This window comes from Neurospora crassa, linkage group V (assembly GCF_000182925.2).
Source record: "Neurospora crassa OR74A linkage group V, whole genome shotgun sequence".
In the NCBI taxonomy this organism is placed as follows: Eukaryota; Fungi; Ascomycota; class Sordariomycetes; order Sordariales; family Sordariaceae; genus Neurospora; species Neurospora crassa.
The window spans coordinates 13,698-27,195 of NC_026505.1; the positions used below are offsets into that span (position 1 = coordinate 13,698).

The 13,498-nt window shown below is 43.5% G+C and overlaps 3 protein-coding genes and 1 non-coding gene across 4 annotated transcripts; 1 reads left to right on the plus strand and 3 right to left on the minus strand.

Annotated features, from left to right (window-relative positions):
* Positions 1–5,209: 5,209 nt before the first annotated feature.
* NCU08882 (NAD binding Rossmann fold oxidoreductase) lies at positions 5,210–6,802 on the plus strand. Its single transcript, XM_955520.2, has 2 exons — positions 5,210–5,399; positions 5,467–6,802. Exons 1-2 carry the CDS (start codon positions 5,356–5,358, stop codon positions 6,533–6,535), a joined length of 1,113 nt encoding a protein of 370 aa, XP_960613.1. The 5' UTR covers positions 5,210–5,355; the 3' UTR covers positions 6,536–6,802.
* Positions 6,803–7,701: 899 nt separating this feature from the next.
* Positions 7,702–7,791, minus strand: NCU15073. Its single transcript has one exon. It is a non-coding gene; the product is annotated as a tRNA-Pro (tRNA).
* Positions 7,792–8,012: 221 nt separating this feature from the next.
* Positions 8,013–9,337, minus strand: NCU08881 (hypothetical protein). Its single transcript, XM_955519.2, has one exon. The coding sequence runs from the start codon at positions 8,751–8,753 to the stop codon at positions 8,253–8,255; it is 501 nt and encodes a 166-aa protein (XP_960612.1). The 5' UTR covers positions 8,754–9,337; the 3' UTR covers positions 8,013–8,252.
* A 998-nt stretch (positions 9,338–10,335) lies between these two features.
* Positions 10,336–13,182, minus strand: NCU08880 (neutral amino acid permease). Its single transcript, XM_955518.3, has 9 exons — positions 13,135–13,182; positions 12,489–12,974; positions 12,336–12,421; positions 12,231–12,272; positions 12,040–12,172; positions 11,559–11,989; positions 11,208–11,503; positions 11,090–11,146; positions 10,336–11,031 (listed from the first exon to the last, which is right to left on the minus strand). The coding sequence occupies exons 2-9, from the start codon at positions 12,771–12,773 to the stop codon at positions 10,757–10,759; spliced, it is 1,605 nt and encodes a 534-aa protein (XP_960611.2). The 5' UTR covers positions 12,774–12,974; positions 13,135–13,182; the 3' UTR covers positions 10,336–10,756.
* Positions 13,183–13,498: the final 316 nt, after the last annotated feature.

Below are 13,498 nucleotides of genomic sequence, written 5' to 3' on the forward strand. Positions count from 1 at the left end.
TAGAAATATAGCGATAATTAACGTAGTAGTTTTTAATTACTATATATAATAAGGCGCGCCGGTAGAATTTATTAATTTATACGAAATTAATAGTTTAATAAATAATTTGTAAAACTAAGTACTTCTATTAAATAATGAAAAGTACTGTACGATAGTCCTCGTAAAGCTACCGGGTAAGTACTATAATTATATCAATATATTTAGCAAATTCAATTCCAATACCCTATTAGAGTATAAAAATAAAGTAGATTATTAGATCCTTTTAGAAGAAGGCCGTAGCCCAGACGACTTAGGTTACAATTCCCTTTATAAAATAACCTTTAAAGAATTAGAGAAATATCGGAAGTATATTACAAATAACCTTTAGAAAGGATTTATTAAAGCTAATTCAGCCTTATAGGTTATACCAGTACTATTTATCCCTAAAGCTAATAGAGGATTAAAATTCTATATTAATTATCAGAAATTCAATACTCTATTTAAAAAGAATAGATACCCTCTTCCTCTTATTAACGAAACTATAGTATAGATTAATTAAATTAAAATATTTATTAAAATCGATATTAAATAGGTATTTTATTAAATTAGAATATACCTTAACTATAAAGACCTTACAACTTTTAGGATTCGATACAAAGCTTATAAATATAAAATTTTATCCTTTAGCCTCACCGGAGGCCCCTCCTCATTTTAATAATTTATTAACAATATCCTAATCGATTATTTAAACGTATTTTGTAGCGTATATATCGACAATATTCTAATTTACTCTAATAATATAATAAAATACAATAATTATATATTGAAGGTCTTAACTAGATTGCAAGAAGCTAGGTTGTAGGCCGATATTAAGAAATACGAATTCGGCGTAACGAAGACCAAATTCCTAAGCTTTATTATTAGAATAAATAGTATTTTAATCAATCTTAAAAAAGTAACGGCCGTTAAGGACTAGAAGTAGCTAACGACCGTAAAAGGCATTCAAGTATTCTTAGGCTTTTATAATTTTTATTATAAATTTATTAAGGAATTTAACTAAATTGCCCGACCTTTTACGAATTTAATTAAAAAAGACTTACCGTTCTAATAATCCAACTACTATTAAGAAGCTTTTATAAAATTAAAGGAATACCTCCTTACAGCCCCGGTACTAGCGCACTTCGACTATAATTGCGAAACCAAATTAGAAACTAATACTTCCAATAGTATCTACGCGGGAGTAATAAACTAAAGGTATAACAATAGCAATTAGCACCCTATCGCTTTCTATTTAAAAATAATAGGACCAGTAGAATTTAATTACCTAATTTATAATAAAGAGCTATTAACCGTTATTAAAGCGCTTAAATAATAGAGACTAAAATTGAAGGGGATTATACTATTTACTATTATTATAAATTACTAAGTACTAGAATTCTTTAATAGTAAACGCGTCCTTAATAGTAAATAAGTACGTTGGTCAGAACTGCTTTTAGAATACTAATTTCGTATAATATATCGCCCCAGTAAGGAAAATTTAGCTACCGACGCTTTATCCTAGAAGTTAAAGGATTTAAAAATTATTAAAATTAAAAAAGAGGATTAATATACTTTACAATTATTGAAACTAGATAATAAAGGATATTTTATCTTTACTAGCGATAAAGAAGAAACGCCAATTAACAATCTCTATACGTTACTATCTATAAGAGTAATATTAGTAATAAAAGCTATTTACGCGGATTTAGTACTAGTAGCAATAGGTAATAAACCAGCCCGACTATCTAGTATAATATTAATCGATAAAATCTTACAACTCAATTGGAACGCCGCCTCCTTAGTTAAATACTAATTGAAAGCGAGCTAGGAGGAAACCTTATTCTCCTTAGAAAATAGCCTACTCTACTACAAAGGAAAACTGGTAGTATTAGAAGACGAGAATGTTCGTACTTATTTAATTAGAGATATTTATATATAAATACCTATTACTTACCCTAGTAAAGTAAAAATTAAGAAGCTGGTCTAAAGATAATACTAGTAGCCTATAATAATATCGGATGTAGATAGATACGTAACGAACTATTGGGATTGTAAGGTATTTAAGCACCCGCGCGATAAAACTCCCAGTAAATTATATTTAATACCTATTAATAATAATCGTCTATAGAGGAACATTATTATTGACTTTAAATTAATACCAACTAATAAAAGGGGGTATAATAACGTATTAGTAATAGTAGACCGCTTTTTAAAAATATTATAGTATCTTCTATATAAAAATATAGTTATTATTTAACAAACCGCCGATATATATTATTACGGACTATACCGAATATTTAACTATCTTAATAAGGTTATTAGTAATAGAGGACTATAATTTATATCCAATTTTATATAGGAACTAACTAAGCTACTAAGTATTACTTAGAAATTAAATAACCCGGGCTACTCGCAAATAGTAGGGCAAGCTAAGGTTATAAATTAATATTTAAATTAGCAGCTACGCCCCTTCATTAACTATAATTAGGATAATTAGTTAACGGCATTACTTACATTAGATTTAACCTAGGCGATTCTACTATATAAAAGCCTAAATAGCCTATCCCTATATAAAGTAGTAATAGGCTATCTTATACCCGTATCCTTCGATTAATAGTTTCGTATACACTTAGTAGGGCTACCGGTTAGAAAGAGAATTAATTAAATAGAAGTATAAATTACAATAAAAGCCTTATAAGGCTATTGTAATACGGCGCTTAGGGCGATTAATAAAGTATAAGAGAGGTAGATAATTTAAGCTAATTATTACCGAAGGGACCCGGATTTCGGAATTAGGGATAGGGTTTTTATTATTAAGAAATACTAATTAATTAATTAACTAAGCAATAAACTTAACTTTCCCTAAACTAGAACCCTATATTGTATTAAATCTATAAAAGGCTTCTTATACAAGTTAGAACTGCCTCCGTTATAGAAAGGCCGTAAAGTATTTCATACGGAGCGATTTCAGAAAGATAATAGGAACCCACTGCCTAGCTAAGTAAGAACGAACCCGGAGGGCAAAATTATTAATAGTAATAAAGAAGAATAGGAGGTCTATTAGATCCTATCGTTAAAAATAATTAGCAGGAAGCTATAGTACTAAGTAGAATAGAGAGGCTAGGATCTAGACCCCGAATAGTACCTAGCGGAAGGTTTTAAGAATATAGTAGAGGAATTAAAATAGTATTACGAAGAATATTCGGATAAATTAAACCCCTCGAAGAGGTTGCTATACTAGTTGAAAGGGATTTGCGAGGATTATAAGGACGATAGTATTCCGGTAGTAATAAAGAAAATAATAAGGAGGAGAAGGATTTGAATATATTTAGTTATAAGTAATTAAATAAAGTATATTAATAATAAATTGGCGACGATTGTAGGAATAATGGATAATGTAGCGGTATTGCAATCTATACCCCGAGGGTAGATGTACTTGGGAAGCGAAGCGTCGTAGGTTTAAAATAGGCTTGTAGCAATATTTTTTTATACTTTTACTAACTTTCGGCTCTGGGACTAAGCCTTGTACAGAGGGGGGGGTAATATTATAGCCCAGTGCTATAACTACCTAGGATATATATTATACGGGTTTGAGTTACGTAGTTGCGCGCCGCTCCCGTAGTGTACTTTGTAATAACTAAGTAAAGGCTCGGCGCGTACCTACTTATTCTCGTGCAGCCAGCCCACCTTTGTACTTTTCCTCTTTCTCTCCTTAGCTTTAATATTGTATTAAATTGCACTACAACTACCTTGAGCTGGCTTACTCTCGTAACTATGTACGCCCTCACACCTAACAGCTGGAAGCTTTGTACCTTACTAGTACAAACCTCCCTTTCCCTCTTTGTCGATTATTATTTAAGCTCTTTATAAGGCCTACCTACGTGTACACCTCGTAGATCCCTTACAGTAGGCCTCGTAAAGAGCTTAAATAATTAATAAAGAGGAAGAGGGAGGTTAGTGCTAGTAAGGTATAGAGCTTCTAGCTAGATATATAAATGCGTAGGTATTAAAAGTGTTAGAATTAGTAAGAATGCCAAGGCCAGAAATGTGGCCCGTGCGGCGCCCCGAGGGATGTATCCAATAGCACTTAGTATATTTAGCGCCAAGACGGCTGCCGACAGCTAACCGGCTCGTGCACCCAACTAGAAGGTACGCCTAGCTTATATAGGTACAAGCTAGGCAAACACCCTGGGCGCCAGCCCTATAACAATATAGGGGTAAAAAAGTAATTTAAGTATATTTTTTTATATTGTTAAATCTATATTGGAGGATAGTAAAGTATACTATAATTTTCCTTATTTCTTTCTCTATTTACTCTAACTTCGAGAGCTGTAAATATTTTGTAGCTTAAGTAGCTTTAGAAGAAAGAAAGTAAATTATTAAAAATAATAAGAAAGATTTTTAATATAAAAATATAGATAAGTAATATCCAAGTTATATCTTGGGCTGTGAAGCTTAACCTTATACCTGTGAAAGCGTGATCCTACGAGTGATAAGACAACAAGATTAGAAGCTACAATTTAAAGTAATATTAAGTGTAAGGAGGAAAAGGAAGCTGGCAAACGAGGGCATCGCGGGTCTAAATATATAAGTCAGATCCTGCCACTCGTCGCCGCCTTCCTAATCCGTAAATCTTATCAATAAGAATATAAGCCTCATTCTATCCGGTGTACTGTAATGCCCAGTGGCTAGTGCTCTAGCGGTCCGTCCAGCTATGCTATAATAATACCCAAAATTCTATAAAAATTCAACAAGTTATTTGGTACTACTCTCGACATTATACATTAGGGTTTGAGTAAGTTATATTTAGAAAAGTAAAAGTTGATCCCCGTGCGAATAGAGGTTCTTATATAAAAGTCTATTTATATTAAGTATTGAGTTTCTATAATATATAAATAGAAGTTCTCTTACTTAAAAGTTTGCGTTTTTACAAAATAATTTCCAAAAGTTCTAAAATAAATATTACTTAGTAATTATATATACCCCATATCCATTTACATTAGCGTCCCTCGGGATTAGCACGGGTTTACTATATAGTAAATCCCTAGTAACCTAACGACGGACAAGGTCCGGGGCTTACGTCCTTGGCAGGCTCCAGCGACCTAACGTTAAGCCGCCCAACAACTCCCTAGTACAGCCTAGAACGCCGAAACGTTACATTGTCAATGTACCCTAGCAGCGCACCCCATATCGGAGTGGAATTATACCGACGGTCAACCCCGCACATGTCATTCCTCGAACTGACTCAAATATATACTTGGAAACACTGCTCCCCCAACACAAGCACAAGCTACCTCTACACGTTACGGTTCAGTTTGCGAGACCTGAATATTAACGATGGCGCCCTCGAACAAGTTCAATGTCGGCATTATCGGCTACGGGTAAGACAAGATGCAATGTCATAAACGTCGCGTTGACGGGAATGTCGATACTAATGTTTGCTACCAGCCTCTCGGCCAAAGTCTTCCAGATCCCTTTCGTCGCCCTGACGGAATCTCTTGTCCTCCATTCCATTGTGCAACGGTCCCCTTCGCCTGGTAACTCCGCCCCCGAGGACCATCCCTCGGCGAAGCACTTCACCTCAATTGAGCCCATGCTCGCAGACCCCGACGTCCATGTCGTCATCATTAGCACGCCTCCCAACACGCATTTTGAGACTGCGCGCGACGCCCTGCGCAATGGCAAGCACGTCCTTGTTGAGAAGCCATTCGTACCCACGTCTGCGCAAGCGGAGGAGCTTGCCGCCCTGGCCGCAGAGAAGAAACGTGTTCTGTGCGTGTACCAGAACCGCAGATGGGACTCGGACTTCCTGACTGTCCAGAAGCTCATCCGTGAGGGCACACTCGGTCGCATCGTCGAGTTTGAGACACATTTCGATCGCTTCCGTCTGGAGAAGCCGACGACGTGGAAGGGCCAGCTCAGCATGGACCAGGCCGGCGGTGTTCTGTATGATCTCGGCACCCATCTGCTGGACCAGGTCTTCGTTCTTTTCGGCATGCCGACTTCTGTCTCGGCCAAGTTCTTGGACCAGCGTGAGGGCAGAATTGTTACTGGTGGAAGCGATGAGTCACAGCAGCCCGACAGCATCGCGGCTGTCTTGACATATGCCGACACCGGCTTGCTCGTACACGTTCGCATTAGCGTTGTCAGTGCCGAGACCAAGCAGCCGCGTTTCCGCATCCGCGGAACGAAGGGTAGCTACCAGAAGGCTTTCTTGGACCCACAGGAGGACCAGCTCAGGGGAGGCATGGCCGCGACTGATGCTCGGTTCGGCAAGGAGGACGAGTCCCGGTACGGCCGTCTCTGCTATGTCACCGAGGACGGCAAGATTGAGGAGAAGGTGTACCCGACCACGGAACCGGAGACGTACATCAAGATCTTCGAGGGCTTTGCCAAGGCTCTTGAGACTGGAAACGAAGATGATATCCCCGTTCCCGCATCTCAGGCCGCCAAGGTGCTCAGGATTATCGAGGCACTCCGGGAGAGTGCCAAGACGGGCCGAGATGTCGCGCCTTGAAGTCTCACTTTACAACCAAGAGGCCAGTGAGGGGCTGGCTAGGCGACATGTGGCTATGAGATAGGTCGACGACCTAGGGTAATGTAGATGGCATTGGGAGAGTATGAGCAATAGACAAGTCAATAGACGCTGAATGTGGGATTGGGCAAGCACATCATGATCCGGCACGCAGGTGCATGTGTTGGGGGCAGATGTTATTGTTGGTTTCCTATAAACGCATAGACATAGACGGGTTCCAAAAATTCTGTCCGTTTTGTTCTTTTCTCCCTCATCTGTGTAACAACATGCTCGATGTGGCCGTTGGAAAATCTGGGAAATTGGCTCTCGTGTGGCCAATACCAGTCCACCTCGCCGGCTTACCTAGGCTGGCAGTGAGGTTGTTTCGTAATAGCTTCGAGATCTGCGGGGATTTGATGACAGAGGACATGCTTCTCCACCATCGCTTAGGTATGATCCCAGTTCGGTTGGACGACTTTGCTTATCACGAGTTGCCGCTGTTATAACCAACCTTTCTTACAAACTTGAAGCCTGGAGATGAAACTGCGGAATGATGGCGTTTCCGTACATGTGTTATCTGATGACACTCGTTGCTAGTGGACTGATACCGCATTCAAGCTCTTCTGGCGATGCGCACGGCTCGTGCTGTTGAGTTTGAGTTTGGACCACTCTCCGAGTCATCGAGACTGTGGGGCTTCTGGGTGGATGACAGCGAAGCTTTGTCATAGTTGGTTTCGTAAGCGGGTATAATGAGGGCGTTCAAGGTACCGTGCAGCCAGGATAGAGTTGTCAGAAGGAGATCGGCCAACTCAGTTTCTCCTCATCGGCTTAAGTAACTATTTTAAGCTTGGTGCAAAAACTAGCTGCGCACGCTTGTGTTAGAGTGGACACATGCAGTGGTTATCCTTTTCCATGCGGAAAACGTCTGTGTAGAGCGGTGGTGATAATGTTAGTCTCGGTAATAGGTTGTCCGAGGGCTGAGAAAACTGCGCAATTACAAGAAACTTTCCGAGAAATATCGCATCACACCTAAAGGTAGGTCGGCGAATTCTGCGGAAAACAACGCAATTGAGTATGTCACGAGTGAGCAAAAAGGATTATAAGTTGAGCTGTGTATATGGTGGGAAACGACGATATAAAATGGGAAAAACTGAAAAAAGAAAAACAAGGGGGCCACCCGGGGATTGAACCCGGGACCTCTCGCAAGAATGCTCAGGATTGAACCCTAAGCGAGAATCATACCACTAGACCAGCGGCCCAACGAATTGTTGAAGGTTATTTTGAAAATTAATACCTATATAGTCTGAATAATGGGCTGGTGATTACACAGGATTCATGTCGTGAATATGTTATGATGTGGATGCTTGGAAGGCATGTTGACTGCTTTCGGCAGACCCTTACAACTAGTTGCACGGTATATAGACTTGAAACTTACAGTATATATATGTTAGGCTGCACATCGGCCTGAGAATGACTGAGGAAAGTGTGTAAATAAAAGTCGCTAATACGCTAGGTAGATGTAGCTATAGGAAAAAGAAAAGCCCAACGTGAAAGCAAATGTACGCTACGTAATCCCACCTCGAGCTTAACAGCATTGACATTCAGCCTTTATTAGCCCATCGTGGCCGGGCAATGCTAGTACGATGGTGACTGAGCAGGAAGAGAAGGCTGGCAACCCCGTTTATAGAACAAAACCATGACGATGCCGGCTTGTTCCCCATTACCGTATCCCTAACTCCTCGATGCTGGGAAGATCATCGTCGAGATCGTCTTCATATACGGCTTCCTCATCATCGGGATCGTAGCCGTTGTAGTCATCCCCTATGTCTTCAACGGCTTCTGGGGTATTTGGGCGCGACGTGCTGGATGAACGGGATGGAAAGAGTGGGAGCCCATTTGCAGGCTGCATCGTATCAGGGACGTCGCCTTCGACGACCGGCTGGGACCAAGGCGGGGTGGGTTCTTCGTAGATAAAACCAGCCAGGATCAACCTCCTACGACACTCCTCCACCTGTCGGAACATGTTGGCCATAAAAGGATGATAGAAGGGCGTGTTTGTTTTCAGCGACTTGTAAACCAGCCCTTGACGTATTGGCAGGTGCGCCACAGCCCTTGTAGCTATTGACAGTTCTGTGTCGAGCTCGGTACGCTGCATCTCGTTCATCTCTTGTGTCGCCAAGATAACCTTTCTTGTTTCGATGAGCTCGTCCCATGTGTCCATGAATATTTCTGCTATGACGTCAAGCCGTTTCCTGTGGTGTTCGTGGCAGCAGATAGATATATTCGTGGGTATTGCAACGTGAAGAATGTCCGGACAGAAGTAGTGGGTAGTGTATCTTTCTTTCTAGGCTTCGTCACACTCGACCAGAATTGGATCATGTTTGTTTTTGCATCTTCGGGGGCAAGGCCGGATCGGGTGGTCGAAACGGATACACATGATGCCAGGTGTTGACGTGTTGGTAGGAGGAAAACTATATTAACTGATAGTATATCGAACCACGTAGCTTGACCGTGCCGATGCCTGTGTGGCGGTACGATGATCTTTGTAAATTTGGTTGTAGGCAATGTGGCGAGTTATAGAAAGAGAAGAGAAACCTTGTTCTGGATTTCTGCTGTCTGGCTAGGTAGGATGGCCTGATTTGCGATACCTGCCTATCCTTTCCAGTGTCGCAGTCCACGACATGAATGTCTAAATTTGCCGGGTTGTTCTTGACACAAGGGATATGGAAACGTGGCAAGAGTAAAGAAGTTGGTTTAGATCGAAATCAAAAGAAGGATAGGAAGGAACAAGTTGCAGGCATGAAGACCCTTTTCTAGACATTGTGTACGTGTGCAGCCTTACGAAACCAGTTGAGCATCACCTCGGTGAAGAATATCATGTCTGTCCTCGACCAATCAAACTCGTGGTAGCCACTGCAATGCTTCGTCTCCGTTCACTCCAGTCACTCCGATGTCAACCCCGGTCCTTCAGTTGATTGAGACCATGCGCAATGTGCACGTCAATGGCTACCGAGATGGCCGCGCAGAAGCCCGTCATCATGGTACTAGGTCCTTCCGGTGTTCGTATTCCCCCGACAGGTTTGTCGGGGCCCAGATGTCTGCCAATGCGGTCTTTCGTTCATTATCCAACTTCGAAAGCGCGTTCCCACCCCTGTGCCGAATTGTGGCGGCTACACTCAACCGGGATCTTGACTGGCTCCTTCCTGAATCTGACATCTTGACAATATTGATCGGCTTTCTTTGCAAGTTCGCATTTGATGAAGAAAGGCCGGCACTTTCCCTCGCAGTGGTTCGGTTTCTAGCAAGCGTACTCTGCGTTCATGTACTTATTGCGCATGGTTAAGTACGAGCGACAGTGTTTCCCAAGTTGCTCAGTAGGTTGATAATGGCGGCGGCAGTCGCGATGATGGTTGTCACTTGTCGAAGTGGATTCATCTCCGGCAATGTTATTTCGTGCGAAACCAACCATATCGCACATCTGATGTTCCGGCCGAATCGACATATCGTTCTTCTTCTAATTCCCACATTTCGTCTCTCGGTTGGTACTTCCATCGGTTAGCAGATGGTTGCGGATCGGCTGGCAACGGCATTGTATGCTTGTGGTGTGTTGCATGACAGATTTTCTGTCCGAAGGCCGCATTATGCCGAGATGTCAAGTGGACGGGTAACAGGACGACAAAACAAAATGTGGAAAACATGAGATGAATCCCCTTCTTTCTGTTTCGTGTTTTAGCTTTGAATGTCTCCGCCCTCCATCGCCCTTGGAAAGATGGCATGAAACCATCATATGGGAGTCACAGTGCCCCGAACACACATGTGTCTGGCCATGTCTGGCTTCTGAGATAGCTTAAATGAATACCCCGAGTCCTTGTGACTGTGAAAAGGCACAAGCTATTGTTGCTAACACGGTACAAAGTATCGAAGACATACTACTCTTCCAGCTGAATGCCCTGAAAACGAGGACTGGTAAAAAAAAGGGTGGATGACAAAGAGAGAGAGAGAGAGGGGAGGAGCTCTAAAGTGGACATTATCATATCGTACAATAGGCAAGGTATAGAAATCCACTCGTAGATGTGCTGCAAACGTAAATCTGGCAAATAAACCGGAATCGCTGGTTTGTATTACTTTCCATCAAAGATCTTGTTGGTCCACGGATGACGAAAAAGGTCTTGTACATTTTGTGCAAGTTGCGGGAGCCTTTGCACCCAACAGATATGACTCCTGTCAAAGACCGTTGCTCGCACACGAAAACACGCTCCTGACGGATCCTGTATCATACGCTTCCAAAATACCCAGCACACTCGCATAGCTCCCAAAGGAAAGAAAGAGGAAGCCAACGAGTATGATGATGATGTTGGTCCCATCCAACAGGATGGTGCCGATGCCTCTCTTTCTCGTAATGCCGGCTCTCGCATCGGCTTTGCGCATTCGGAAGTAGGCAACACCCCAGAAGATGAAGCCGAAGAAGCTGTCGAAGAGTGATGACATGAGGGAAAGGACTGGTGTTGGGATTAGTTGGGTGTGCATTGGTTTAGGGTATGGTGTCAAGAGACTCACGGGATGAGAAGAATGGAATAACTTCCGCAATGATCCAAGCGCAAATCCATGTTGTCACTGTGATTGGTGTCAGCACGGGATGAGAGCGAAATTGCTCGGAAGTGAGTGGGTGACTCACGAAGAATACCCGCCCAGGTTGACCATCCGGTAAGCGTATGCTCGGTCATGTGTTGCGAGTTTTTGAAGATGCGGAAGAAGATGAATCGCGTCGAAACCGAAGCGTACAAGACGCCCAGGAAAATGATAGTCGGGATCATGAATGAAAAGGAAATCTTTTTGTAGGTTTCTTGGAGTGAACCGAATGCAGGTGCAGTCATGTACTGGTTTCCGGTGTACCCGTAAATAACTCCCCCGACAACACTGAACAGAATAAACTCGGCAATGGCACAAGCCCATAAGGCTTTCGGGAAGTCCCTGGATGATCGTTAGTCACATAATGGGTGGAGCTATGAGAAGTGGCGGCACTCACTTTGGCTCTCTCATTTCTGCGATGAAGCTGGGGAGCGTGATTTGCCCGATAAAGGTATAGGATATGTTGAGAAAGGCATTGAAACAGGCAATGTAGGACGCTGACTTGACCGGAAGTGCGGTTACGATGGGGTTCCCTCCGACCGATGCCACTCCGGAGTCTGACGTGAATGATGGGCGGGGATCATATCCGGCTGGGTGTTTCTGTGCGCCCGAAAAGGCGGCAGCAAGGACGACCGAGATAAAAGTAAAGAGAGCAGAAAACACGCCAAGCTTGGACAAGGTATTGAACGTCCGTGGAAGCGAGCAGAGCCAGCAGACGAGCGCAATGATAATGCCAAAGCTGACGGTCCGACACGCGATACCCGGGTGTGTGCCGGTCATGGTATTGAGATACTCGGCGCCCACGACGACATGCAAGCCTTGGATGAACTTTTGGCTGTTAGTTTGCAGTCCGTGTGGTGCATCGGTAGCCGGCTTACTGTGTTGTTGAGCAAGAACATGACGGCAGTGGCCCACCAAGCCCAATTTTTGTTCCAGAAGAGCATTTGGCCGATATCACAGACATCCCGGACTTCGGGGTGCCGTAGACAAAACTCCCACAGGACCAGTGAGCTATTGATGGGTCAGGACGTGCAGACAGAAGTGGCAAGGAATCGTGACGAGGGCTTACGTGTAAAGTACGACCAAACAAACGACCAACGTCAAGATTAGCCTGTAAATTGTGAGCGGCTGCATCTCTGGGTGCTGGATTGCCTATTTCGGGGTCTCAACTCACCCGGGAACAAGACCCAAAACGCTGTATGACCAGGGAAAGCTCATAATGGCCAAACATATGTATTCAGAAAAGAGCAGGGCGGCAGTCTAGGGTATGACGGTCAGTTTATAGGTCGAGAAGGTTGCGCTGGGTGCTTGGGTCGATGCTACGGACCTTTTGCCAGCTGCATGTGCGGTACTGGATAGCATTCCCCTTTTCGAGTTCGCGCTGGCGTTCTGGCGAAGCAATGCTGTCGTCGCTGTCCGAACTCGCGGTGGCGACACTTTGTAGGACTGGGCCTATGCGAGGACCGACGGCGGTGGTATCGTCAAGCTTGGTCCAGGACCAGAGGCTGCTGGGTCGAACATCCTCCTTACAGGCTGTACTCGCAGTGGCATCGTCGATTCGAGACTTTTCTCTCCCATTATCCCGAGGCGGATCTGGCGTGGGAGCCGGCATGGCTTAGGTGGAGGTATATCGCAAGCAAACTTGTCGAGATGAATAAGCGAATGTGGTGTGGATGAGACAGTCCGTCCAAAGTCTAAACAATATTTGTCGTAGATACAGAGTTGGATGCTACTGCTTGGATGGGAACATGTTTGATGGCAAGGAACAAGAGGCGGATAAAGGTCAAAATTTGTAGGAAGCGGTTCAAGGATGCTGAGATAACGGTTAGTTACATTTCGGCCAGAAACAGGTGAATGGAAGGAACCCGATGGAGGGGAATGCATGAAGATCCAAGGCACGAGGATGCAGGGATTGGGGACGAGATTCGCCATTCAGAACATGGACATGTTGAGTTGCCATTTAGTGCACCCACCCGCTGTTTCTCAGTTTTCACACCTATCGACACATGAGGGGGTTTCTCGATCATGTTTTTCCCTTGGCTTGTCCTGTCCTGCTTACTGTACTGTCCAAATGCACTGGACGTTAGGTAATCAAGGTATATTGAGCACGCCATCCTTCCTAGTTCGCATCCGGCGGAAGGTGCCAGCGTTCTGATTTTGTTGGAATATTGTTGCCCTATCGTTTTCGTGACTTCCTCCTTGTCCGAGGAGCACGACAGCATCTGGCTCACTGCAGGCCATGGGGCAGCTTCAAAGCGAACAAGTGCCGTCAATGTGGACGCCGCCTATTTTGCGCGCCGGGTCGATCCGTCATCTCTTTTGGCCAAGAGGTAAGCT

What these genes read in the sequence shown, in the direction of transcription:
- NCU08881 (XM_955519.2), bottom strand. Translation starts at nt 8,753, where the DNA reads ATGGACACATGGGACGAGCTCATCGAAACAAGAAAGGTTATCTTGGCG.
- NCU08882 (XM_955520.2), top strand. Translation starts at nt 5,356, where the DNA reads ATGGCGCCCTCGAACAAGTTCAATGTCGGCATTATCGGCTACGG. An exon ending in GTCGGCATTATCGGCTACGG is followed by an intron (nt 5,400 to 5,466) that starts GTAAGACAAGAT and finishes GTTTGCTACCAG; the next exon opens with CCTCTCGGCCAAAGTCTTCC.
- NCU08880 (XM_955518.3), bottom strand. Translation starts at nt 12,773, where the DNA reads ATGCCGGCTCCCACGCCAGATCCGCCTCGGGATAATGGGAGAGAAAAG. An exon ending in GCACATGCAGCTGGCAAAAG is followed by an intron (nt 12,422 to 12,488) that starts GTCCGTAGCATC and finishes GTCATACCCTAG; the next exon opens with ACTGCCGCCCTGCTCTTTTC. An exon ending in TGTTTGGTCGTACTTTACAC is followed by an intron (nt 12,173 to 12,230) that starts GTAAGCCCTCGT and finishes ACCCATCAATAG; the next exon opens with CTCACTGGTCCTGTGGGAGT.